Source organism: Equus quagga, chromosome 14, assembly GCF_021613505.1.
Source record: "Equus quagga isolate Etosha38 chromosome 14, UCLA_HA_Equagga_1.0, whole genome shotgun sequence".
Classification (NCBI taxonomy): domain Eukaryota; kingdom Metazoa; phylum Chordata; class Mammalia; order Perissodactyla; family Equidae; genus Equus; species Equus quagga.
The window spans coordinates 21,905,851-21,933,341 of record NC_060280.1 but is presented as its reverse complement, the minus strand read 5'-3'; the positions used below and the strand labels follow the sequence as shown (position 1 = coordinate 21,933,341).

At 37.4% G+C, this 27,491-nt stretch overlaps 1 protein-coding gene across 2 annotated transcripts; it reads left to right on the top strand.

Annotated features, from left to right (window-relative positions):
- Nucleotides 1–94: 94 nt before the first annotated feature.
- ZNF215 (zinc finger protein 215) lies at nucleotides 95–26,266 on the top strand. 2 transcript variants are annotated; one of them, XM_046684814.1, is made up of 6 exons: nucleotides 95–308; nucleotides 7,347–7,650; nucleotides 16,108–16,196; nucleotides 17,600–17,732; nucleotides 18,059–18,154; nucleotides 24,085–26,266. In XM_046684814.1, exons 2-6 carry the CDS (start codon nucleotides 7,365–7,367, stop codon nucleotides 25,035–25,037), a joined length of 1,557 nt encoding a protein of 518 aa, XP_046540770.1. In that variant the 5' UTR covers nucleotides 95–308; nucleotides 7,347–7,364; the 3' UTR covers nucleotides 25,038–26,266. The 2 variants fall into 2 exon arrangements, with proteins under 2 accessions (XP_046540770.1, XP_046540769.1); XM_046684813.1 differs by having other exon boundaries at nucleotides 95–663; nucleotides 7,082–7,650.
- The last annotated feature ends 1,225 nt before the right edge of the window (nucleotides 26,267–27,491 follow it).

The window sequence follows — 27,491 nt, the reverse complement described above, 5'->3', positions numbered from 1 at the left end:
CGGCGTGGGCGGGGCCTGGGGAAAGGGGCGGGACTGGGCAAAGCAGCACGGGTCTGCTTGACAGACTCCGCCGCGGGGGCTTTTGGGGGCTTCTTCCCTTGCTGGCGCGCCTGCGCGGGAGTGCTTCGAAGGTGCCTTGGCTTGTGAGAGACAGAGATCGCGGCAGCAGTTCAGGGCCGGGTGTGGCGAGGGTTTCTTAGTTCTGGCGTGATTACCAGCGCCAGCTCCCTTCACCGGCCAGGATGGCGATTTCCGCGCCCGTCTCTGAACTGGCGCCTGGGCGTGGCTGAACGGAGCCATGCTGGCAGGTATCACCCGCGTCAGGCGGGCGGTGAGGACGCGGGCGCGTGGAATAGGGAATCCCGCTTGAGGGCGTCCGCGCGGAACACGCCCTTCTCCTCGGCTTGTTTGCAGTTACCCGGATTCCAGCGCTGCGCTCGGCAGTGTCTGCGGGGAAAGCTGGAGGAGGGCCCGAGCTGACGGAGGGATGGAGGCGAGGGCTGCGGCAGGAAGTTAGTGCGTAAGAGAGCAGGGAGAAGGGGGTTAGGAGTGGGATACAGGGCGGCTGGGTCCTAGATCCAGTCCTAGTAAACCAGGAATTTAACTTCGCTGCTGTCCCTTCTTCCTTTCTGTAACGGGAGCAATCTCCACGCGCTGAACCTGGTAAGTAGATCATGATGAGCTGGTTTTGGAATGACTGGTGTTGATTGTTCATGGAAATACCAGGTGCGACTGAATCAATCAACTGGAAAACAAAATCTAAAAAAGTTAATTCTAACTTGCCTTGCTTTCCCAATCATTCCTGGCCACTCTCCAAAACATTAAAACCTCCAGGCGTGGTTCTTATTTCAGAAAGTTATTTGCAAACTGCTTTCTGCTCCTCTTTCTGAGCTAGTCTCCAAAGTCTCTCCTTACCTCAAGCTGCTGCCCTACCTATGACCTATTCGGTTGAAAGCAACCGTATTCACAGATGGGTACTACCCTTTCCCCATAATTAGCACCTGTTCACGTTCCTTGACGCTGTAAAATCCTTCGAATTTGTGTCACCTGGTTAATCTAATGCTCCAGTCACCTGCACGTTCCTAATCCCGCCCCTTCCTGTGATGCTGGCTCGGCATTTTAACTCTTCATCCTGAGTCCCACCATCGTCCTCGAAGGCGTCTTTTCGGTTGTTACAGTTTAAATTAAACTTTTCTTGACTTTATTTATTCCAGTATTCATCACTTGCAGATCAATTTAGCTACTCGCGTCACGGACCTCTCGGACTTTATATGGTGCAAACAGTTCCTCCTTTGAAATCTTAAATGCAAGCGTGTCGTCCTGAACATGTCTACCTGTCCTCCCAGCTGTATGATTATTTATACTCAGTAATTTATTAACTTAAGTTTTGACCTATAAATCCCTAGTATATTTTGTTGCTTTTTTCTCACTTTCTGTGTTGAATGTTTAATTCATGTCATTCTTGTTTAATGTAGCTGTGCTCTGTAAATTTTGATGTGCGATGTTTTTATTGTATTTAATTTTTAGATATTTTACAATTGTACTTTTATCTTTTTTATTTAAGAGTTGTTTTTTAGAAAAAAATTTAAATTTCAGAGTGTTTGAGACTTTTTTCTCTGTTCTTAATTTCTGGTTTTCATTCTGGTTATAAATGTGGTCTATACCACCATATTTACTTTTTGTTTACTGAGGTTTTTGGTAGCCTAATAAATAGCTTTTGTAAGCCTTCTTATATATTATTCTATCTGGTTTTACCTAGTGGCTTAAGGATATTATTCATATCTACTATTTTATTACTTAATTTTCGTTTATCTTTTCTGTGAAAGACTGAGAAAGTTGCCTTAGTCTCACATTTCTGTTATATCATTGTTAATTTTGTATCTTGTTTTCTGAGAGTTTTGCTATAAATATATTTCAACCATGTTATTTGGTATATTTAATAAGTCATATTTCATAATGAGTTGTACCTTCAATAATTTAAAGTTTCCTCTTTGTCTAACTTAATGCATTTGTGCTTTTAATTCAGTATAAATTTTAATTCAGTATATCCCTGCATATTTTATTGTTGTTTATATTTGCTGGTTATCTTTTTTTAATTATCCCTTTACTTTCAACTCTGGAGTTCTTTTGTTTTGAATGTCTCTTGAGTTTTTATATAGTTGAGTTTAAATTTTTACCCAGTACATTTATTGTTACAGTGGCTATCCTTGTTATTATTTCTACATTTTCTTTTTTAATTTTTATGCTTCCTTGGTTTTGTTTTGTTTTTAACATAGGGTCTGTGAGATTTTTTCCTTCTTTCCCCTTTTATGTTAATTTTTAGAGTATCTGAGCCCATAGTTCAGTCTTTTGCTGACACTCAGTGATGTGTCTTCAGCACTTTTTTTTTTTTTTTTGAAATGAACCTGTACTTTCCTGAAGTTTTGGAGAAGGTTTGTGTTGGATCTCAGAATCTTCCCTTTGTCCATCTACTTTGCCCTGTGTCAGGCAGACATGTAATGGGGGTCCTACTGAGTGTATAAATGATGTCAGTACATTTCTACAAGATGGAAAGGGGAGAGACACGTGATTTTAAAGAAATAGTGTAGAAAAAGCTGCAACTTAGAACATGCTAGGAGGTGACCACAGTGGAAGTGGAAACCCATCTGCCCATGTGAATCTTAAGCAGTTCGACAGAGTGTGGGAGTGAGAATCAAATAGAACATAGGAATCAAGCAAAGGATTACATGTGAAACATCTATTCCAGTCATCTCTCCAACCCCCCACCCACTCCCTACCTATGTAGAGGAGCAGTTTAGCTCCAGTGCCTTCCTCCCACAAAAACTACTACCCTAAATAGATTGAGTAAACCATTTGAGGAGAACTAAGGCTTTTAGTGTGGGTGTTGACATTTCAAAGTAAAACCTTTTCACCCTGTTATGTGAGGGGTCCCCAGCCTGACAGCCAGCTCTCCTACTCACCCTGTATCAAAGCCTGCCCATCTTCATGTCTTACCCATATACACATGGCTTTTAGTAAGATCTCCCATGCAAGGTAGACACCCATTAGAAGACTAGTCTAGTGATACAGCAGAAGTAGAAATTCATATGACTGTCTGGAATAATCAGCCTAACACTTGATTCTTAAATATGAGCAGAAAACTAAGGAACACCAGATAAACCAAGATAAATAGAAACCCCGACCACAGAGTAAAAGGAAATCTAGGAAACAGAAAACTCAGCAGCATCAGAGAAATCTGAAATGATATTGCTACAACCAAACAAGCACAATGCTATGGCAAAAGAACCATGAGTGAACAAGAAGGAGTTCTTAAGTTTAAAATATGCCTGGTAGAAATGTTTTGTTTTTAATCAAAGTCAAGTGAAGGAAATCTCCTATAACTCCAAAAAAAATTCCAGAAATTTTCAACAGTTTTCAAAAATCACCTCTGTGGAGTAAATCTGGGTATAGAAAAGAGAGTAGGGTGGAAGACTTGATTTCCATCCTGAAAGTTACCATACTATTTCATTCTTTTTCCTTTTGCCATGTGTGTGGATCACTTGGCTTTGAAAAAACATTTCCATGATTTTAATTTTTCACTATAAAATTTTGTTCTCCTTTTACCTCCACATTTTGGAAGAGTCTTTTAGGTTTGTCTATCATATCACTGGTTCAATGAAGTGCCCCTTCTGCTCTTTACTGCTTTGAATCAAGATTTTAAGTCTGCTAATCTATTTGGTATTTACCTTCATCTCATCCTGTTTTACCAAATGACTCCCTAGGTCCGTTTTGTAAAGTTACCATGCATCCCTTTGAATTTGCAGACATCAGGCAAGTGTCTTCTAATTTTTTTAAATAAAATTATTTTAGGACAATTTTAGATTTACAGAAAAATAGATGCCAGATTACATTTAGTTGTCTTATATCCTTAGGCTCCTCATGGCTGTGACAGTTTCTCAGACTTGTTTTTAGTGACCATTATGGTTTTAGGGAGTACTCATCAGGTATTTATAGGAAGCCCATTTATTAGAATTTGACCTATGTTTTTCTCATGATTAGACAGGGGTTATGGGTTTAGGGGAGGAAGATCACAGAGATAAAGTACTATTTCCACCACATCTTCTCAAGGGTAAATACTATCAACATGACTTACCACTCTTGATGGTAACCTTTATCACCTGCTTGAGGCAGTCTTTGTCAGGTTTCTCCACTGTAAGTTTACTCTTTTTCCCCCTTCCCATACTGTGCTCTTTGGAAGGAAATTATGCAGAGCCCACACTCAAGGGGTAGAGAGTTATGCTCCACCTCCTGAACGCTTAGTATCTACGTAAATTATTTGGAATTCTTCTACGTTGGAAATTTGTCCATTCTCCCCAATTTATTTATTTATTGATTGATTCAGTCGTATATCAGTATGGCTTATGAGTATTTATTTTATAATTTGGGTTATAAGCTAGTACAGGCATACCTCCTTTTATTGCACTTCATAGATACTGCGTTTTTTACAAGACCCTCTATCAGCAAAAAGATTACTACTCACTGAAGGCTCAGATGATGGTTAGCACTTTTTAGCAATAAAGTATTTTTTAATTAAGATACGTACATTGTTTTTTTAGACATAATGCTATTGTATATTTAACAGACTACAGTATAGTGTAAACGAAACTTTTATATGCACTGGGAAACCAAAAAGTTCTTGTGACTTGCTTTATTCAATATTTGCTTTATTGCCGTGGTCTGGACCCAACCCTGCAATAGCTCTGAGGTATACCTGTATTACTTTATTCTGTTGCTCACATTGTTCCAGCCTTAGCCATTGAGAGCTCTTTCACTTGGCTCCTGTGTGCCTTTGACATACCCCAGTAAATGTGTTTTTGAGCACTTCTTTATTTTATGGCACTTCAAGATGCTCTGGGCTCATACGTATATCCTGCCCCACTTCTAGAATCAGCCATTTCTCCGTGAAGCCCTGGTTCCTTTTATTGGAGAATGGTTTTAGAAACCAAGATCTGGGAGCTAGGTGTTCTCATTGCTTTTGGGGTGGCCCTGCTGCCAAGCCCACGCAGCTGACAGTAGGGAAATATGTGTGTGTATGCTAACCTCTGTATATACACATATCTATAAATATTTCTATATGTAACCAGCTTTACCTATATTAAGCTAAACGCAAGTTCATATTGATATCTCTAACTCTAATTCAGTACTGCATGGGTCATTCTGGCCTCCTTCCTCTGGTTACATTTAAACCCCTACTCAAACATTGAGAAACGAGGCTCTCAGTAGCTGCAAACCATTTACGTATTCAATCCCAGCAGACATAGTAGCAGTATCAGAATTGTTAATCTATACTTCCATGGAAAATAACTTTATCAACTAGAGTATGTTTTCTTTTGCCTTTAGTCTTACAGGTTTTGCTCATTACCAACTTTTTTTTTTTTAACAGAAAGTCCTATTCTAAAATGTTCTCTTGCCCGAACTCTTTTGAGCATTGTGCATTTTCCTTCTGCTACACTATCTTTTCATAGGCTTCCATATATCCTTCCCCTACTCTGTTTAATAATCCTTATTTGAATGTTTAAAGATCTATTCAAGTGGACATTGCCAATAGATAAGTCTGGAAATACTTTTGTGCACAAACTTTTGGCTAGTCTGTAAGATCCGCTAACAGACATACATGTGTGTATATGATAATCTACCAAGAAGTGAGATGAGTGTTCTTTTAGTGTCTATAATTCAATCAGATAGATATTGTTATATCCACTTCACAGTTGAGAAAACTGAAGCTTGGTGAAATAATTTTCTCAGGTTGATACAGGTAGTAACTAGTACAGCTGAGATTTAACCTTATGTCAGTATGACTCCAAAGTATGTACTCTTAGTCACTATATATTGCCTATAGCAGGACTTCTTAACCTCAGAATTATGGACATTTGGGGCTGCGTAATTCTTTGTTACGAGGGGCTACCCTGTGCATTGTAGGATGTTTAGCAGCATCTCTGGCCTCCACTGTCTAGATGCCAGTAACTACTTCCGCTTGTGACAACCAAAACTATCTCTAAGCATTGCCAGATTTCCCCTGGTGGCAAAATTGCCCTGAGAACCACTTGCCTAGAGTCTTATAATAAAAATTACCCCTGAATGGTAACTTGCATCTGGACTGGGAGAACGGTGAATCAGATAGAAAGTTGTATCTGAATTCCCTGAATGTAATGGCTCATAATTGGGCAAAGCTCTGTGGGAACCCTGAGAGCTGTGCTCATAAAGTGTTAGGTATTGGCTCCTGTGGGAAGGCTTTTCAGTCAAATGCGTTCTGCTCAGCCTATGTGGTTCTCATCTCCTTGCACTTGTGCTATCCTCTGTGAGGATTCCTACTGAAAAAAAATGCCAGTTGCTCACTCTTCTGCTAGCAAGCTGTGTTTTCTGTCCAATAACCCTCTGAGTAATCTGGCACCAAATATGACCTGTGGCAGCCCTGTGAATCTAGATGTTTAGTTGAGCCCAAGGCCTCCCTGTGAGCATTGCAGACTGACCCACAGTGGCTTCTAACAAAAGAGAACTTTCAATTATTATAGTCTTGGAAGGCACTTTTTCACTTATCCGTAACAGGGGAATGGCTCATGGATATTTATTCTCATATTTTTAAAATCTCTTACATTAATTTCTAGTACTATTGACAGTTTTACTCATTTTATATAACTTTATTGGTATTTTAATGAGAATTTTTAGGCACATCTAGATTGAAGCCTTAATAACCTGAATATACTGTCTGCAGGATATTCACTTAGTTTTAAAGCAAAGATGAGTTGTTACCTGATATAGGAGTAATCTAATTGCAATTAAATTGTGAGGTTTGTTTTAATGAAAAGACTATTTCATTTACCCCTTTTTTTGAGATATCTGTGTTTGTTTTTCTGTCTTTTTGAGAGTTGCTTGGGGGATAGAGACAGCATGCTTTCCTCTTCTATAGAAGGAAAACAAGAATGGAAGGAGAATTCATATTTAGTTTTCTTCAGTAATTTTAAGAATATTATTTGTACTATTTTATCAACACCATGCTAATACATGTTCATTATCTGTAGGTCATATTTGTGTCTTTTTTCAGTCTCTCAGGTACCTGAACATTGGCCTTGTGTCTGAAGCTCCTAGAACTTTTCTCTTACTGAGATCACACTGTTTATATATAGTGCACAAGTGCTTAGCCCAAGCCTGAGAATTATTGGAACCCTTTGATAAGACAAATTCAAACTACAGTGGGAGTTCTATCTAGGAAGATGCAGCCTCTGGACAAGTTGATGGCTATCTCAAAACCTCAAAACCTGGCTCCTCATGAACAAAGTGAGATCCTGAGATCAGATTTGTCTTGGCAGCAGGAAACCACCCCAGTCATGGAGACATATGACTCTGAAGCCTCTCGTCGAAAGTTCAGGCATTTCCAGTATTTTGAGGTGTCTGGGCCACATGAAGCCTTGAGCCAACTATGGGAGCTAGGTCTTCAGTGGCTAAGACCAGAGATTCATACAAAGAAGCAGATCTTAGAGCTGTTGGTGCTGGAGCAGTTCCTGACAATTCTCCCTGAAGAGGTCAGGACTTGGGTGAACTTACAACATCCAAAGAACAGCAAAGACGTGGCGACTCTTATAGAGGATGTGATTGAAATGCTTAAAGACGAAGGTGAGAGTATAGAAAATTGGAAGTAGAATAGTTGACCCTTCTCGTATAAAGAGAAATTATCTTTTTCTGAAATTCGATGGTGTCAAGGGCCAGATCATGAAGAACTACAATATTAAGAAGCCTGGACTTATTCTGTAGGCAATAGAAATACAGAATGAGATCTCACAGATTGAGGAGGGGAGAAAAACAATTTGATTTGCCATTTAAAAGTATCATGTTGTTATCAGTGTAGAGCAGGAGTCAGCAAACTATGACCCACAGATATTTTTCGAAATAAAGTTTTATTGGGAAACAGCCACGCTCATTCATTTACATTTTATCTGCAGTTTCTTTCATGCTATGACCGGAATTGATTAGTTATAGCAGAGACTGTATTGCCTGCAAAGCCTAAAATATTTAGTAAATTTATATATATTATATAAATCTATTTATATAAAATAATTAAGATAGTTACAGCTGGAATTTTACAGAAAAAGTTTATCAACTTGTTGTGTAAAGGATAGACCTGAGGGCTCTGTAAATAGAAAAACCAGTTAGGAGACTATTGTAATAGATTAGGTGTTAGTGAATGGGGGAGCATTGGGAAAACAGTAAAAAGGATTTATTGTCTACATATTAGGTGTGAATGGGATAAAATTTGATGTAAATGCATACGTTCTGGCTGGCATGAAAGGAGCATAAGTAGCAGATTTTGTTGGAGGGTGGATTAATATATTAATGATGTGGCATGTTGAATTTGAGATCTCTGTGGGTCACTTAACAATTAATAAACTAATATATGGTTAACAATATGGCTTTAGTATTCAGAAGTATAGCAGTCTCTATTACTGCTTTAACAGATTACCGTAAACTTGGTGGCTTAAAAATATGAATATATCATTCTACAAGTCTGTGGTTCAGTGGTCCATTGTGGGTTTCCCTGGGCTAAAATCAAGTAAGAGAAGATTTGGAAACTTACGGGTATGAACAGAAGTAGGAGAAATACAAATCCTTAGGGAGCATCAATATTTAAGAGCTGGTATAGATCTACCTATCAGTTACAGAAAACACAGAGGATAGAGAAACATGTTAAACTATACCATGGGAATGCCATTAGTAAAATCTGAACTATGAGATAATCCAGTTTTTAAAACAAAATAATTCTAAGGGAGTAGAGAAGGGGGTATGGAAGAGGGATTTAGAGGTTAAAAGAAACATAAAAGATGTATAACCAATCATGTGACTCTCTGGACCTTATAAGACATGAGGCAATTGACTAGATATTTGACTAGGCATTATTGCTTGGGGACAGTGATGATAATGGTATTGTGGTTATACTTATTTAAAAAATAAATAAAATGAGGTACTGAGCAAAAGAAGAAAACCCAGGTAAGCAGGCTAGAAAGGAGTAATCCAGAAAGTCAGAGAACCAGGAAAGATTGATGTTGTGAGCTAAAAAGAAATCTTCAAGAAGGGAGTTCAACAATGGTGCAACAAAAAAGTCCTGTTATGATGAGTATTAAATAATTTATTGAAATTGTTGATTATAAAGTAATTGTCAAGTTTTAGAGAAATTTCAGAGATGTTGTGGGGGTGCTTATTTATAGTAAGTTGTGTTAGTTTTCTATTACTGCCATAACAAATTACCATAAACTTGGTGGCTTATAACAATATGAATGTATTATCCTACAGGTCTGTAGATCAGTGGTGCAATGTGGGTCTCCCTGGGCCAAAATCAAGGCATGAGTAGGACTGCATTCCTTTCTGGCCCTCATGGTTTCCTTCTCCCATCTTCAAAGCTGGCAGTGGTGAGCCAAGTCCTGTTCACACTGTCATCTCTGACCTTCCATTCTGTTGTCACACTGCGTGCTCTCTCTCTCTCTTACTGACCACAGCTGGGATAGTTTCTCTGCTTTTCAGGATTTTTGTGATTAGATTGGGACCACCCAGAAAATCCAGGATGATTTCTTCATCTCAAAGTCCTTTAACTTTAATATTATCTCTTTTGTATCTAAAGATTAGGGAATGGACATCTCTGGGTGCTGTTATTCTGGCCATCACATGGGTCAAAAAAAATCCGAAGTATGAAGAGGGAATGTGATCATGATTATAGACTGTTCTTGGCAAGTTTAGTTGGAAAGAAAATGAGAGGTTGCTGCATAATACAAGACTGAGAAAGACACAATTTCTTTTAACTTGTCATGGTTCCCTGAAGAACCCAGTCAAAGGGTTTGTCCTTATTTTACATAACTCAGAACTCTCCCAGGGCTGAGGTGGCTACTTGGGAGGGCATTTGTCACAAATATTTAATGGAAAATGTATTAGCTGCTGCCACCTGGGACAGTGAATAAACAGTTGGGGCAAACATAGACTAATCAAAAAGATTGGGAGGAAAGGCTGGGCTGTGAGATGCTTTGGAGAATAAGGATTTGGAAATCTCCTATGTATTCCTAGAGATCTAGACGGCTGGACACATGTGCAGAAAGAACTGAGAATTCCCTGAGTCTCACCTCTGACTGATCTTCAGGCTCTACACAAGCAGGAATTGAAGCCTAAGGTAGAGTTGAAAACTGTTAGACTGAGTGTTGAAGGCATGGCCTGACACATGCATCCCATCTTCAAAGACTGGGAAGTGTTTTTGTTACTGTTTTTCTGGTTCCAGGCATTTAAGGAGATCTTTGTGGAATCACCAGCTGAACACTAAGCTAAGGGAACAGACTTAAGTGGGCACACACAACAAAGAATATAGACTGTATGAATTAGTTCAAAAAAGTCACTACATGAGCAAGAACTACAACAATCAGGCTCCAAAGTATATGAAGCAAAAACTGACAGAAATGAAGGGAGAGATAGATCAAGAATAATAGCTGGAGACTTCAGCATCCCACTTTCATTAATGGATAGAATGACTAGACAAAAGATAAAAAAAGAAATAGAAGACTTGAAGAACACTTTAACTAGACTTAATGAATTCATTCTTCTCAAGTGCACGTGGAATATCCTCCAGGATAAGTCAAATGTTAGGCCAAAAACAAGCCACAATAAATTTAAACATTTAAATCATACAAAGTATCTTTCCAACCACCAAGAAGAAATTAGAAGTCAATAAATGAAGGAAATCTGGAAAATTCACAAATACATAGAAATTAAACAACTCTTCAACAACCAAAGAGTCAAAGAAGAAATAAAATGGGAAATTAGAAAATATTTCGAAAGGGAAGAAAACAATAACACAACATACCAAAACTTATGGGATGCAGTGAAAGCAGTGCTGAGAAGTGTATAGTTGTAAATGCCACCACTGAAAAAGAAAAACCTCGAATAACTTAACTATGCACCTTAAAGAACTAAAAGAACAGCAAACTAAACACAAAGTGAGTAAAAGGAAGAAAATAATAAAGATTAGGCAGACATAAATGAAATAGAGAATAGAAAAGTAGAGAAAACCTGTGAAACTAGAAGTGTGGGACATTTGAAAAGATCAACAAAATTGATAAAAGTTTAGCTACACTGACCAAGAGAAAAAGAAGACTCAATTTACTAAAATCAGGAATAAAAGTAGGGGACATTACTACTGACCTTGCATAAATCAAAAAGATTATAAGAGAATACTGTGAACAATTATATGCTAACAAATTAAATAACTTAGATGAAATAGAAAAATTCTGAAAACACAAACTATCAAAACTGACTCAAGAAGAAATAGAAAATCTGAACTCATCTGTAACAACTAAAGAGATTGAATCAGTAACTTAAGAAATTTCAACAGAGAAGACCCAAGGTTAGATGGCTTCACTGGTGAATTCTACCAAACATTTTAAAGACGAATTAACATCAATCTTTTTCAAACTCTTCCCAAAAAATAGAAGGAGGGAACACTTTAACTTATTCAATGATGTGAGTTGTACCCTGATGCCAAAGCCAGACAGAGACATCATAAAAAAAGAAAACTAGCAAACCAAATCTAGCAGCATATTAAGAGGATTATACACCATGACCATGTGGGATTTATCCCAGGAATACAAGGATGATTCAACATAGGAGAATCAATGTTATACACCATACTAATAGAGTGAAGGGAAAAATCACATTATCATCTCAATTGATGCAGAAAAAACATTTGACAAAATCTAATGCCTTTTCATGATAAAAACACTCAAACTAGGAATAAAAGGGAATATCCTCAACCTGAAAAAGCGCATCTATGAAAAACCTACAGCAAACATTATACTTAATGGTGAAAGACTGAAAACTTTGCCCTTAGGATCAGGAACAAACCAAGGACGCCCACTCTCACTACTACTTTTTAGCATCATGCTGGAGGTTCTAGCCATTGCGACTAGACAAGGGAAAGAAAGAAAGGCATCCTAACTGGAAAGGAAGAAGTAAAACTCTCTCGACTGGCAGATGATCTAGTCATATAGAGAAAATGTCTAAAGAATCCAGTAAAACACCGTTAGACGTGATCAACAAATTTAACAAAATTTCAGGATGCAAGATCAACATACAAAAGTCAATTGCATTTCTATATACTAGCGATGGTCAGTCCTAAAAAGAAATTAAAACAATTTCATTTATAATAGCATTAAAAAGAATAAAATACTTAACTATAAATTTAGGGAGGTGTAAGACTTGACCACTGAAAACTACAAAACGTTGAAAGACATTAAAGAAGACTTAAATGGAAACATACCTCATTCATAGATTGAAAGACAATATTGTTAAGATGATAATACTCCCCAAAGCAATCTACAGATTCAAATGCAATTCATATAAAAATTCCAGCTACATTTTTTGCAGAAATGGACAGGCTGATCCTGAAATTCATTTGGAATTACAAAGGACCCTAAATAGCCAAAACAGCCTTGATAAAGAAGAACAAAGTTTGACGATGCATACTTCCCAATTTTAAAACTTCCTACAAAACTACAATAAAGCCATGTGGTACCAGAATAGGATAGGCATATAGACTAATGGAATAGAACTGAGAGTTCAGAAATAAACTCATAGGCCAGTGGTCAATTGATTTTCAACAACTGCGAAGACCATTAAATGGAAAAATAATTTTTCAATAAATGGTGCTGGAACAACTTGATATTCACAGGCAAAATATTGAATTAGGACTTCATACTGTATACAAAAATTAACTCAAAATGGATCAACAAATGTAAGAACTAAAACTATAAAATTCATAGAAGAAACAGAGGAGTAAGTCTTAATCACTTTGAATTTGGTGATTGATGCTTAGATATGCCACCAAAAATACAAGCAACAAAAGAAAAACCATGAAAATTAAAACTTTTGTGCATCAAAGGATACTATAAGAAAGTGAGAAGGAAACCTGCAGAATGAGAGAAAATATTTGAAAATCACATCTGATAAAGGTCTAGTATGGGAAAAATATAAAGAACTCTTACAATTCAACAACAAAAAGACATCACAATTTTTAAAATGGGCAAGTGACTTGAACAAGTATTTCTCCAAAGAAGATATACAAATGGCCAACAAGCATGGAAATAATTATTCAGCATCATTAGTCATTAGGGAATTTAATGTCAAACCCACAATGAGATAACACTTGACATCCATTAGGGTGGCTATACTAATAAAAAATAAGTGTTGGTGAGGATGTGGAGAAACTGGAACCCTTATACATTGCTTTTGGGAATGTAATATGGTCCAACTGCTATGGAAAATAGTTTGGTGGTTTCTCAAAAAGTTAAACATGGAATTACTGTATACCTAAGAGAAATGAAAACATGTTTACATGAAAACTTGTACATGAATGTTAATAGCAGCATTATTCATAGTAGCCAAAAAGTAGAAACAATCCATATGCTCATCAACTAATGAGTGGATAAACAAACAATGGTATATCCATACAGTGGAATATTACTCAGCCATTAAAAGGAATGAAATACTGATACATGCTACAACGTGAATGAACCTCTGAAACATTATGCTAATTTAAAGAAGTCAGACACAAAAGGTCACATATCACATGACTGAATTTATATGAAATGCCCAGAGTATTCAAATCTATAGAGACAGTATGGGAGGGTGGGGAATGGGGAGTGACTCCTTTATGAATATGGGTTACTTTTTGGGCTAATGAAAATGTTCTGAAAGTAGGTACTGGTGATGGTTGCACAACATTGTGAATTTGCTGAAAACCACTGAATTGTATACTTTAAAATGATTAATATGGTGAATTTTATGTGAATTTTACCTCAGTTTTTAAAAAGAATTGATAAGAGATTATTGGATCAAACTAAGATTGGGTGTTAGATTAAAGGACAAGGAATTTGAAGACTCTGAAAAGAGTGCTGGAAGTGATTTGTCTTGAAATCTAAGCTTCAGAGAGAAGAAAGAGACTTCACAAGAGGGATGATAGACTCAAGAAAATTAAAAATTCAATGTACTAGGGTGGAACTTTGATAAAAGTTGGAGAATAAACTAAGAGTAAGAAAGTGAAAATGGAAAGGATAGGAAAATGTAGTTAGGGATTGATTTATTCAATAATTTATTAGAACAATTCTAAGTAATAAGAACCCAAGTACAAAAAAGGAAGTAGCTTGATTCCTGATGGTTATTAAAAATAAGGATGTCAAGGGTTTTCTGGCTGGGTTGTTGGAAAGGTTATCTCTGCCATTGTTACAAGTAACTTATCGTAGGGGCTGGCCCAGTGGGGTAGTGGTTAAGTTCACACACTCTGCTTTGGCTGCCTGGGGTTCACAGGTTCAGATCCAGGCACCACTGTAGTACCACTCATCAAACCATGCTGTGGCAGCATCCCAGATGAAATACACGAAGACAGGCACAGATGTTAGCTCAGCAACAATTTTCCTCAAGCAAAAAAGAGGAAGATTGGCAACAGTTGTTAGCTCAGGACCAATCTTCCTCATGAAAAAAAAAAATTGTAACATTATTGGCAGGATTTGGGGTGGAAAACAACAATGTGAGCCATGTAACCAAAATTTTATTGACCTAGTTCAATTATTTAATGTCTGTCATTCACAATAGACTATAGGCTCTCTGAGGGCAGGCATTTGTGTGCCTCCCACATAAGAGATACTCAGTAAATAATAAATAGTGTTCAATAAATGAGTGAGTGACAGTTTAGTATATTACAACATCAAGAAGGCCATAGCTGAATGGCATGAACCTCTGAGAAAAATTTTTTGTGTGAGAATAGAAAAATCTTTATGAGGAAGTAGGAATGGGGAGGTATGAGTGTATCAAAACAACTTCCGGGAGGTATGAGTGTATCAAAACAACTTCTAAGACCATAGGAGTGGAGGATGAAAAGAGGGGGCTTTGATGATCATGGTCAAGGTCCACTTTATAAGGGAGAAGGAATATTCTATGAACAGCTTGAGACTGTCTATGAATTTTTCTTGGAATGGAATGAGAGTTTCAGAGAACACAATTGTAAAGGTTCAAGAAGGAGGTCAGCAGGGAAGAAGGGTTACGGAAAGGAAACAGTATTCAGTGAGAGCAATAAATAAGAGAATAGTTGACTGGATGATTTTGCACCTTTTCAAGATATCTCGTATAATTCCAAGAATGACAAGAAGAAGAAACAATGTTGTATTGACTGACCTAGGGATTGTGGACTGAGCAGACTGAGGGCTCAGAAAGTGTTATAAGCCTGAATAAAGTTAACTGACTGTACTCTTTTGGCAGCATTCAAATGGTATGTTGCTGAGAAATTTTGGGTTTTTTTTTTCAAATTTTGCTTTTAATTACAAAATGGTCTTATAAAATATCCTCTACATTCTTTCTGTTTTTTCTTATTTCACCTCAAATCAATGAAAACTTCTCCATAGACCAGTATTGGTCCATAGTCTGGCATTTAAGGATCACTGGTGTAACTCATGAATCTTGGAGAAACTTTAGGAAAGTGGCCCTTGGGGATACTTCTCACCAAAGAGCTGAAGAAGAGAATTGGTTGCCACTGAGATTTTTATGTCCTGAAAGAGTCAGTAGTTCAAGGTGACCAGACTGCCTAAGGCTGTGTATAGTATACACAGAGCAACGAGAGGAGAAGAACCTTGAGTAGAATTCTCCACAATATGTTTGAGGAGGGGACTGGTTGGATTAAATGTTTTTAGCTCCCAGTAGAATTACAGCCTATGATGGCCAAGCCTTAGTTAGGCTTAAGTTTTGACAGCCTTAAAATTCTTCTTTGGAATCTGCTGTAACCACAAATGAGGCCTCAAAATATTACTTTGGCGTTCTTCTCTCTGATCCAGTAGACCTCAGCCCCCTAGTAGAATATCAAATCACTTTTAGAGCTTTTTAAAAATATAAGATCTGCGCGCTACTCTTGGAGATTCCGATTGCTGGTAGAACCTCACATTACTTTTTCAGAGTTCTAATGATGATTCTAAATCATGTTAAAACTACTACTATAATCATTAAAAGTTTCTCCAGGGCCAAAACTTGTCTCCCTCACGTTTCCTTCATCTTTCTCAGATATGCCTTGCAAGGATTCTGTCCTGTTCCAGAAGGGGAGCATCAAGAAGGAGAAGCTGGAAGCTGACTCACTAACAGGCAAATCTCAGGTGAATTAGGATTCCACTCTTTACTGAGATGACTTGTCTTTTCCTTTTTGGTCTTTGAACTTTTGCCAAACATAGTTCCATGTAAGGACATGGGACTGTTATTCTCCCACAGGACATTGGCCCTATTTTAGTTGCTGATACACTCTTTGGAAATATTTAATCTTTGTATATTCTCTGAGCATCTGTTCCCTCAAGATTGTAGATGATAATTGAAGCTATAGAAATAGAGCCTACCCAGAGACTGCTTAGAATTAGAAGTGAAAGGAGCTGAGGGCAGAATCCTGAGCACTGTCATTTAATAGGCAGGAGCAGAAGAAACTTCAAAGGATGCTGGAATGAAAGACCCAAAGTGGAAAAGGAAGTCCAGGAAAATATGATGTCACTGAAAGCAAAGGATGAGAATATTTCAAGGAGAAATCTTGTAAAAGTTCAAGAAAATTCAGCTTGAGTAGCTTCTATTCACCTATTTGTGGAGATGCTAACATTCATGGGACTAGAAGCCAGGTTGCAGAGGGTTGAGGAAGGAGAAGAATGTGAGGAAGTAAGCAAAACGAATGTAGACAACTTATTCACACAGATTTGTCTCTGAAGGATAGGAAAGGAAGAGACTTGGATATTTCACTGTGACTGAGGGTGCCAATAATGACAAGGTTGAGAAAGCTGGAGAGAGAAGTGCAACAACTGATGGTGTGAGGGCCCTTATAACAAATATTTATGCAGTGCCTAATTTGCCAGACACCTTTCTCAGCGCTGGGAATATGATGGTAAACAGAAAAATCCCTGCCTTTGTGGAAATTACCTCCTACTGGAGGTAGGCAGGCAAACACAAACAAATGAGATCATTGCAGATAGTAATAATTAGAACAAAGAATTGAAAGAAACAGTGCAGTAGAAACTGATTAGGAGGATGGCTACTTGGGGTAATTAGGTAAGGCCTATCTGACAGGGTGGCACTGGGCAGTGACACCTGAATGATAAAGAGTTAGCAGGTCACGTCTCTCAATTAGAGAAAATGCCTTACCTCTTCTATTAGCACAGCCTAAATCTTGATTACAGATTTCCCTCAAATCTACTTTAAACTCTTCCTGTTCTGAACTCCTTTTATGTAAATTGTTTGTACCACTCTAATTTTTTTGTTCCACAATTATTCCATTTTTCTCTTCAACCAACATGTAAGCTAATCTGGAGTTAGGACTGCACTTCCTTTTCCTTTTGCAGCCCTCACAGAGTACCAAGTTGATAGGCCCCTAATACAACTTGATTTTCATCACTTAGATCTCCAAACATTGTCCTATCAATTTCTTGTATGTTCTGACCACCTACCCTATTCCTTCCAAATTCATTTCTCCTCTGGTAATATTTTTGGGAGTGACTTTTGAATAAAAAGGAACTTAATGTTTTAGGAACCAGTGACATTCAAAGATGTGGTTGTGGAATTCAGCGAGGAAGAGTGGGGGCAGCTGGACCCTGCTGTAAAGAACCTGTACAGGGATGTGATGCTGGAGAACTATAGAAACCTGAATTCACTGCGTAAAGGTGGCTTCTACGTATTTACCTATCTGCCCATTAGTAGTCTCTTCATCTACTGTTAAAAACTGTAGGACTGCTTAAGTGGTTAAGGGCACTTGGGTTTGGGTTCAGGTTTCCTAATATCCTTTGGGCACAATAGCAGATTTTCCTGCTGTATCTGCTTGAAAGTCCTTTCTGATGTAGTTAGAAATACACAGGTCCGTGGTAGTCTCTGGCTTTATCTTTCCACAGCTCTTTAGACTACTACGTTGGGATGGAATGCTCTTCCCTATAAAAATGTCTGAAGTGTCATGTTTGTTTGTTCTTGTTGTTTTCATTTTCCCCCTGAACAGACCATCTACTTTCCAAACCTGTTGAGATGTCCAAGTTGAAGAGTAAGAAAAAAAGATGGATAATGGAGAGAGAAATCCCAAGAGCAACCATTTTTGGTAAGAGCCAGACAGATGTGAGGCATTTGTAAGAAGTTTCTGTTTGTTAAACACACAATATATAACCCAGGCTTCGAGTTGATAATTGGGGAGGTGACAACAGAACCACCTAAACTTTGAAGAAAAAAAGTCATCATTGCTTTTTATTCCCACATTCTTTTTCTTCTCTGGATAGACAAAATAGTGCTGTCAGTAGGAGTACAGACACTTAAAGCTGCTTGGCCCCTCTGCTAGTTTCCTCCTCTGTGACAGTTAATAATAGTGTCTCCCTCCACCTTACTGTTAGGGTTGAACGAGTTGAAATTTGTAACACACTTAGAACAGTGCCTGGCACGGGGTAAGTGCTGTATAAACAAACATTAGCAACATAATATTAAATGATAGTCTTTCTTTTAAAGAAAAGAGAAACCCTGCTTTATCCTGGAGAGGCTTCAGTAAGCCTCCATTTTTCCTTCTTTTACTATAGAACTCCTTAACTTGCACTTCAACTTCCTACCTCCTCATAATCTCTATTAACGTTTTGTTTGTGAGGGATTATAATTTATTGTGGGCTTAATATAAATGTTAGTAAGTATAGAAAAGTATGGAGAGGAATATAACTCCCCCCATTACCTCACTACCAAGAGCTGTGCAGCATTAACAGGTGGTTTGTTTTCTTAGCCATTTTCTTTCTTTGTGACGATGTGTCTTTGTGAAGATTTTTTTCCAAAGTCGGGGTCATCAGGAATATGTCATTATATATTTTACTCTTCTCACCTAATATGATATCATGCGTATTTACCTATTTTACTAAATAGTCTGTGAAAATGTGGTTTCTGATTCACATATAACATTCCATCTCATACATGTATCTATATATTTAACCATCCCCCCCACCAAGTGTTGGACATTTAGGTTGCAGCCAATTTTTCAGGTATATCTGATGACTGCCATAGGACACCTTGTTAGAAGAGGAACTTCACCATCGGAGGGTATAAATATATTTAACCGTCTAGTTACATTATGCTACATTGTCTACAGAAAGGTTATACCAATTCATACTCTCACTAGTAATGACAGTATTATTATCTCTCTATTTATTATTATCACCCTAGCAAACACTGGGTATTGTTTACCTGAAATCTTTGTTAATTTGATAGGCAGATTATTCTGTTTCTTCCTTTCTGAGGTAAATCCTGCGCATCAATTATCCTTTGGATCTCCTTTCTCCCTGCTCTTTCACTTATGTTTTCACCATTTCTGCCCCATCTTCCCATTAGCTTTTTAACATTTTCAAGTCCTTACTGATTTTTAAAAGTTTTCTCTCAATCCCACATCCTCTTCTATGACTCTTTCTTACCTCTTCTTTATAGCCAAACTTAAGATATTTTACACTCACTTTTCTCATTTCCTCATGTTTTAGTCCTCAACCCCTTTGAATTTAGCCCTTAACCCAAATATTCATCTGAAACAGTCCTCGCTAAGGTCATTAATGACTTTATTGTAGCAAACTCCAGTGGACATTTTTTCATTCCTTGTCTCACTTGCCTTCTCACCACCAAGTGGCACTGTTACCTGTTCCTCATTCTTAAAATGCTCTTAGGTTCTTGTAATACTTTCAGTTTTCCTCTTCTTTCTGGCTATTCTATTTCTGTTACTGGTTTATCTTTCTCTAGCTATCCAAATTTCATAAATTTCCGAGTTTCTTCAGCATTTGATCTCATTTTGTCTTCTCTGACTCTGTATTTTCTTCCCTAGGTTGTCACATCCACAGTTAGAACTTCGCTTATCACGCATCAACAGATGAATTACAAATTTATATCCCAGCTCAGGCTTCTTCTCTGAACTGAAAATTTATATGCACATAACATTTCTCTTGGATGTCTTAAAGATGCCTTAAATTCCATAAAACCAAAGTCATGATCTTTTCCTTTCCCATCTTCTTTCATTGTTCCCTAGCTGAGTGAACTGCCGTCCAGCCAGTTATGCAAGTGTAGTTTAAGTATTATCCTTGACACAACTTCTTCTCCTTCACCTGTCTAAATTTGTTTTTATTTTAACTTCCTAAATCTCTCTTGCATGTCCCCATTTCTCTCCATCTGCAGTGTTACTACCCTAGTCCCTATATTATCATCTTTCACCTGAACTATCACCATAGTGTTTTTTTTTTTTAAATCTTCTCTTTGCTATTTTTTTTTTTTTTTGAGGAAGATTAGCCCTGAGCTAACTACTGCAATCCTCCTCTTTTTGCTGAGGAAGACTGGCCCTGAGCTAACATCCATGCCCATCTTCCTCTACTTTATATGTGGGACGCCTACCACAGCATGGCGTGCCAAGCGGTGCCATGTCCGCACCTGGGATTGAACCGGCAAACCCCGGGCAGCCGAGAAGCAGAATGTGCAAACTTAACCACTGCGCCACCAGGCCAGCCCCTCACCATAGTCTCTTAATTTATCATCATAAAAGGTCTTGGCATGCCACTTGGCTCTATCTTTTTTTCCCCAACTTCAGTGTTTGAGCCATGCTGCAATCAAAGAGATCAAATTTTGTCATGTACTTGCTTAAATCACTGTACTGATCTCAGTTTTGTTTACTTGACAACCTGCTTCTCCATCGTCTCTCACTACATCTTCCCCTTAGTCTTTGCACTTGAACCACACTGATCTACTTTCAGTCAGTCAGTATCAAATACGTTTAGCATCTACTGTGTCCTGAGCACTCTGATAGGTGCTGGGGTAATGCAGAGAAAAGACAGTTCCATAGGAAGCACAGTCTAGTTGTCCTTTGAGTGTGGCTTGCCCTCTCCCCTCACAGGACCTCTGTACATGCTGTTTCTTTACATAAAATGCTCTTTCTCCTGTTCTTTGCCTAGTTGACTCCTAGTCTTCCTTCAGATCTCAAATAGGTCCACATTTCCCCAGGGAAGACTTTCTTGACTCAGTTAGTTTTTTCTGTTACGTACACCCATAGCACCATATTCTTCTCCTTTTAGCATTTAACACAATGGTATTTCCCATGTATGTGTGTGAATCTTTGTCTCCCACACTGGGCTTTATGTTCCTTGAGGGTAGGGACCATGTCTCTTTTTGCCTTATCTTTATATCTCCAGCCCTTTGCACATATATAGGAACCCAATAAAAAAAGGATAGATAGTTGATTATGAGAAAGGTAAAAATTATTTCATCTGTTTTGGTCACTTGTGATTCAGTAAATGGTTATTTTATGTCCTTTATTAAAACTTTGGAGGTTTTTAAGTAATATATTAAGATCTTACGTAAATTGTCACTATTGACCACAGTTGAGGCAAATGAGGTACTCTGAGGTTTTTAAATTATTTATGGTGTCTGCCATACATATTTTTAAAATTTATGTTACAGATATCTTCCCCCATTGCTTGATACCTGTTAATTTTACATAAGAATTTTTCCATCCCCCAACCAAGAAACATATTTCCTGATTTTATTCTAATTTCATTATTTAAATAAAATACTTTAATCAATCTGGAATTTACTTCAGTAAATGTAATTTATTTTCCCAGTTAATGGATTGTAGTGGATTAAAGAATACTTATTACCATAATTATTTAATATTGACCTGAAAGACTTAACCATGAAAAATAAATGAAACAAATGAGAAATTTAATAGAAGAGAAAAAAACGTTATTTTCAAATAACTGTCTACTTAGAAAATGCAAGAGACTCATTATCAAAACTATTATATCTGTTAAGAGTTTTGTAAGATGACCAAATATAAAACAAAAATATTAGTAGCTTTCTTACATATTAGAACTAAGTGACTTGAAAATAACAAAATCATGGAAGTGATTTTAAAAAAACAAGTAAGGAAGTTACATGAAAAATGAGTTGTACAAAATGAGAACAACAACAAAGATTATTTAGGGAAATACAAATTAGGAATTTTGTCATTCAGTAAATACTCCTGGCACAATTACTGTTTTGGTTATCTGTTGCTTCTAACGAATCACTCCAAAGCTTAGTGACTTAAAACTGCAATCATTTTATTAATTTTCACAATTTTGTGAGTTGACTTAGGAATTCTTACTCTCCATATGGTGTTGGCTGAGGATGCAGTGTTTGACTGGGATGGAATGGTCAAGATGGCTCATTTGAGGGATAGAAGTTGATGCTGGCTATAACTGGGAACTAAGCTTGTCCTATGAACCCGAGCCCCTATATATGGCCTTTCCTCATCTCCTCAGTCTCCTAAAGGCTAGGCCCAGAAGTGGCATAGTATCACTTTTGCCACATTCTGTTGGCTGAGTTGTCACAGGATCAGCCCAGATTCAAGGGGAAGAAAAATAGACTATTCTCTATGGGGAGAGTGTCAAAGAATGTGCAGCCATTTTGATCTATAGTCTGTCCTCTGGCCAGAAATTATCTGTTTCCCCCTTGTTAAATACATTTACTCTCTCCTAATACCTCATCTTAGATGGCATCAAGCTTGAAGCCCAAGATCCCATCATCTAAATTAGGTCCAGGTTGGGAAGAGGTTCCTCTCTCTCTGAAGGCGTATGAATTAGAAGGACAAGTCATCTGCCCCCACACATTCAGGATACAGTGGTGAGCAGAGGCAGGAAAACTATAATCAATACTCCCATTATATTCTCAGGTTCCACCCCAGGAGATTCTGATTTAACAGCCTAGTTTTCAGCTTGGGTATTGTACAGACAAATGATAATTTCTGCTAGAAATTAGACTAAACCAGGCCAAACTGATAGTTTCTTGATGAAGTTAGATGTATCAGTGGGGCCGCTTTAAGGTAAGAGTCATTTCATAAAATAAAATAATAGTATTTAAGGACAGATTATATATAAGAGATAAAGAGCAGTGGTTATTCAAGATCTCTTCATGAACTCTAGTGTAAATATGAGAACAACAGTGACTCAACAAAAATGAAGACATTGAGGGAAGTTCTTTCCACATGGAAGATGATATTCTCAGGCTCTCATTCGTTGAGTTGGAAGAGAGTAGTAGGGTAGTCAAGTGGAGATGTCCAGGAGACTGGTAAAAACAAGGGTCAATAATATATGAAGATGTGATTTGGCTACCAATAAAGTTTAGAAGATAAAATCATTAGATGTACCTGAAATTATGTGGAAAAAGAGAAAGGGCAGGCAGTAAAATTTAATTTTTTTTAAGTTGCTAGAATACATAGTATACTGGGCATGTTTATACAGAAGCTAAATGAGAAAGGAATTTTGAGAAGGGAAGCAGAACATTATTAAATGAAACAAACTGAAGACAGGTGAAAAGAGAATCTAACCTTAATCAGAACAGGTGAAATTTTGAGTTCTAGGAAATACGGAGAAAAATATCATAGCACTGTTGGAATCAGGAGTGGTTTTGAGCCCAGACAAAGGATAATTTCCCTGCTACCTTATATTACAGTTTTTTCTCCCTTTGTTCAAAAAGGAATAATTGCAGCTATATAGAAAATAGAGGCACTAAGATTGCAACTCTGCTTTTAGCTGGTTAAGGTATGGTGCCTGTAAGTATAGGCATGTTCCTAAAGATGTGGTTAAATTGGTATTTTAGAAGGGCTTATTTATTATTGGTGAGCAACTTCGGTTAAAAGAGCATGCTGGAGAAAGGAACATTAGGCATAATCTTCACAGACTAGTTAAGCACCAGTGATAGTCTGAACTGTGAAATGCCACACATCCCAGTTCATATGCTGATGTTTCACCCAAGCCCTATGTATTCTCCTTAGTATTCCTGAATAGCTCTCCTCATATTTTATGATCTCCTAACCCCCTTTTTATTTTTATTCCATTTATTTATTCTATAATTCTTTTCTAACCTTGTCTCACATTCCTATTCTGTATTTAAAACCCATACAATATGCATATACCCTGATATGGTTTAGTCTCCTTTTCCTAATTAAACAATTTCCCTTCTTCTAGTTCATGGAATTTTTTTATTTCTTTTTAGATAGAGAGACAATTTCGGAAAACCAAGATTCTGTTCCAAAGCAGAGAATTTCTAGAGAAGAACCATCCCATGGAGTGATTATGACAAGACTGACCAAAAGTGGACACCCTTCTTTAGATGGCTGGAGAAGTGACGATTGGTTATATAGGAACCAGGACCACGGGGATGTAAATCTACCACATGAATCTTTCATTTACAAAACAACCTACAATGAGGAGGGAGACTTTGAATCTAGTGAAAGTAAGAAAAGCTCTGATGTTCTATCAGTTAACTCAATTTTTGATACGCAACAGGGAATTCCTATGAGAAAGGGGCCCCCAAAGTGTGGTAAGTTTAAAACTAACTTCAAATTTAATTTAGACTCAGTAGGTAAGCAACATTTAGAGTATAATGAATCTGAGAATGCCTTGAGCCTGAGTACAGATATTCACCACCCAAAAGGTCATACCACAATGAATTCCTATGAATGCTGTCAGTGTGGGAAAGCCTTCAGCCGGAGTTCATCCCTTGTTCGACATCAAATCATTCACACTGGAGAGAAACCCTATAAATGCTGTGAATGTGGGAGATTCTTCAACCGACGTTCAAACCTTACTAAGCATCAAAAAATTCATACTGAAGCAAAGGCCTATGAAGGCAATAAATTTGGAGAAGCCTTTAGTAAGAGTGAAGACAGTAATAAAAATCCAAGACTGCATTCTGGAGATAATCCGTATGAATGTAACTGTGGAAAATCCTTCAGCAGGAGCTCCTCACTTATTCGACATCAAATGATTCATACAGGAGAAAAACCATTCAAATGTAAGGAATGTGAGAAAACCTTCAATAGGAGTTCAAACCTTAAAAAACACCAAAAACTTCATAGTTATAGGGCAACTCAAGAGAAGTCCTATAACAGGAAGAAATTTGGGATTAGCTTCAGTCAGAGTGCAGAACTCATTCAGCATCCATGAATTTATGCTGGAAGGAATCCTATGAATGTAGTAAATGGAATAAAATATTTGTCAGAGATTATTCTTTAATTGATATGACAGAATTAGTATTTGAGAGTAAACTGTCGGAGCTTTTCCCAGCTCCCAAGGCCACGAGGGCTTGGAGACAAATGTATTACCAAACAAGTGTTTGTCTGTCATTATTCTGATACCCAATACTGTCATCTCTCCCTACTTCATAAATGGGACCTATGGTATATTTATATTCACCTGATCTATTGATGAAGTAGATATTAAGGAGGAGCCATGCAATACCCTTGGAATTGATATTTAACGAAACTCACACTTCAAACTGTCAGTCCTCATAAGGTCACAAGAAACCAGGAGCTCACAAGAATATAGGCTACTGCTAAGGACTGAATTCTCTCTGAATTAAGGGCAAGGACCACAGTGACAGCCAGTTAGTCCACTCCTGATAATATCCTTGTTTCTCCTGGTGCTAAGTGGGGACTAGAATTGGAAGAAGGTTATCAACTGCAGTGGGAAGTGGGTGTGGTGGTGGTAATCTACATGTATTCCTCAATATCTGCATTTTTTTTAAAGTACTCTTTGGGATCTAGGCTGGAGAGACATCCATTGCCTAGGTGTATCATTTGTGCCAAACATTAAAGGATCAATAAAGTTTCCTAAAAGTCTGTGCACCAGACCTGCCTCTTTCTACTTCTAAGCTACTTCAGGATCCCAAAGGGTTCTTGAGAAAAGATGCTTATCTTACTCTGCCCAAAAAGATTCATACTGGAGACATTTCTAGTGAATGATGTTGGTGGCTCTTTGTCAGAGCTCATACCTTATACAAAAGCAGAAAAGGTATACTGGATTGAACCTCTATGATGAGTTGTTAAATGTGGAAAATTCTGTGTTCATTTGTTCATCCTTTGCATCACAAGTTGTATTCTTTAGGTCAAAACCCTATACAAATAATTGTTATGAAAATTCATATAAACATAAGGAAACTTGTAGAGCATCCTAACAGGAGAAAAACACTCAATGTAAGAAGTTCTTGACGCATATAGTTCAGTCATTCATCAAATGAATTCTGGCGTTCTCATTTTAGGTGTTCTGAATGTAATAGTTCACGTTTTTATATAAGTGATTTTCTTTTGCATGGTTGAAAGATAAAAGTACTCTTTTCATTTTTTATCTTTTTTCAACAGCTAGCTATTTGGGGAAAAGTAAGATGCTTATTTTTTTTCTCCTAAGCTTTCTAAAAAATAAAAAGTTTATTTTTTGAAACATATGTAGCTTCAAAAAATACGTCTTCAGAGTGCATTTAAAATTTAATTTTTGCAGAATATTTACAGCCAATTAACATTTTCCCCCAGCCGTTTTCCATAAACCTACTTATTTAATTTGAGTTGTACTGTGTGCATTCAAGGGTAGATATCTAAGCTGAAACATGAAGAGTGAGTGGAAATTAGATTGTGTGTGGTGGAGGGTGAGAATGTTAGAGGTGAAAAAGGAGAAATGAGTACAAAGCTACAGAGGAATGAGGGCATGATACCAAGAAACAGAAGTCCACTGGCTGGAATATGGCACTGGAATAGAATGGAGCAGGAATACAGAGAGGTGAAGCTAGAGAGAGTCAAAGGCCAGATCGTGAAAGGCCTTGTAAGCCACCTTTGAAGTCTTGACTTTATCCTAAAGGTAATGGCAAAAAATAAAATTCTGATCTCCACAATTATTTAGTGCTTTGAAAGTGCTAATTGAAATAGAGACGAAAAATAAATGTAAATTAGAAAGGAGAAAGTCGTTTGCTGATGATATAGTAAACCATCAGGACAACCTAAGAAAATTAACGAAAAACTTAGATTTAATAAGTGAATTCAGATATACTAGATATACCCTACTTCCCTCAAAAACTACCTGGATAGATGGAGAGATCTTGATGAGAAAACTATTCTAGATATGTTGAATTTTCCCATATTAAACTATTTAAAAAATTCTAATCCAGTATTTCATTGGGAAGATTATTTCACAACGTGATTATAAAGTTTATTTTGTAGAAGTAAGCTAAAATAGCTATGAACGTTTTTGTGTGTGTACGTGTGAGGAACATTGGCCTTGAGCTAACATCTGTTGCCAATCTTCCTCTTTTTGCTAGAGGAAAATTTTCACTGAGCTAACATCTCTGCCAGTCTTCCCTTATTTCATGTGAAGTGTTGCCACAGTGTGGCTTGACCAGCAGTGCGAGGTCTGCGCCCAGGATCCGAACCTGCAAACCCCAGACTGCTGAAGCAGAGCATGCAAACTTAACCACTACTGAGCCAGCCCTGCTACGAACATTTTATTAAAGGGAGAGGAATAATCTTACTACTATACTAGTTATATAGTATGGTCCTAACCTAGGAATTGACATCTCTGGGACAGAAGTGATTGTAACTAGACCTCGATGTTTATAAGAATTTAGCATATAAA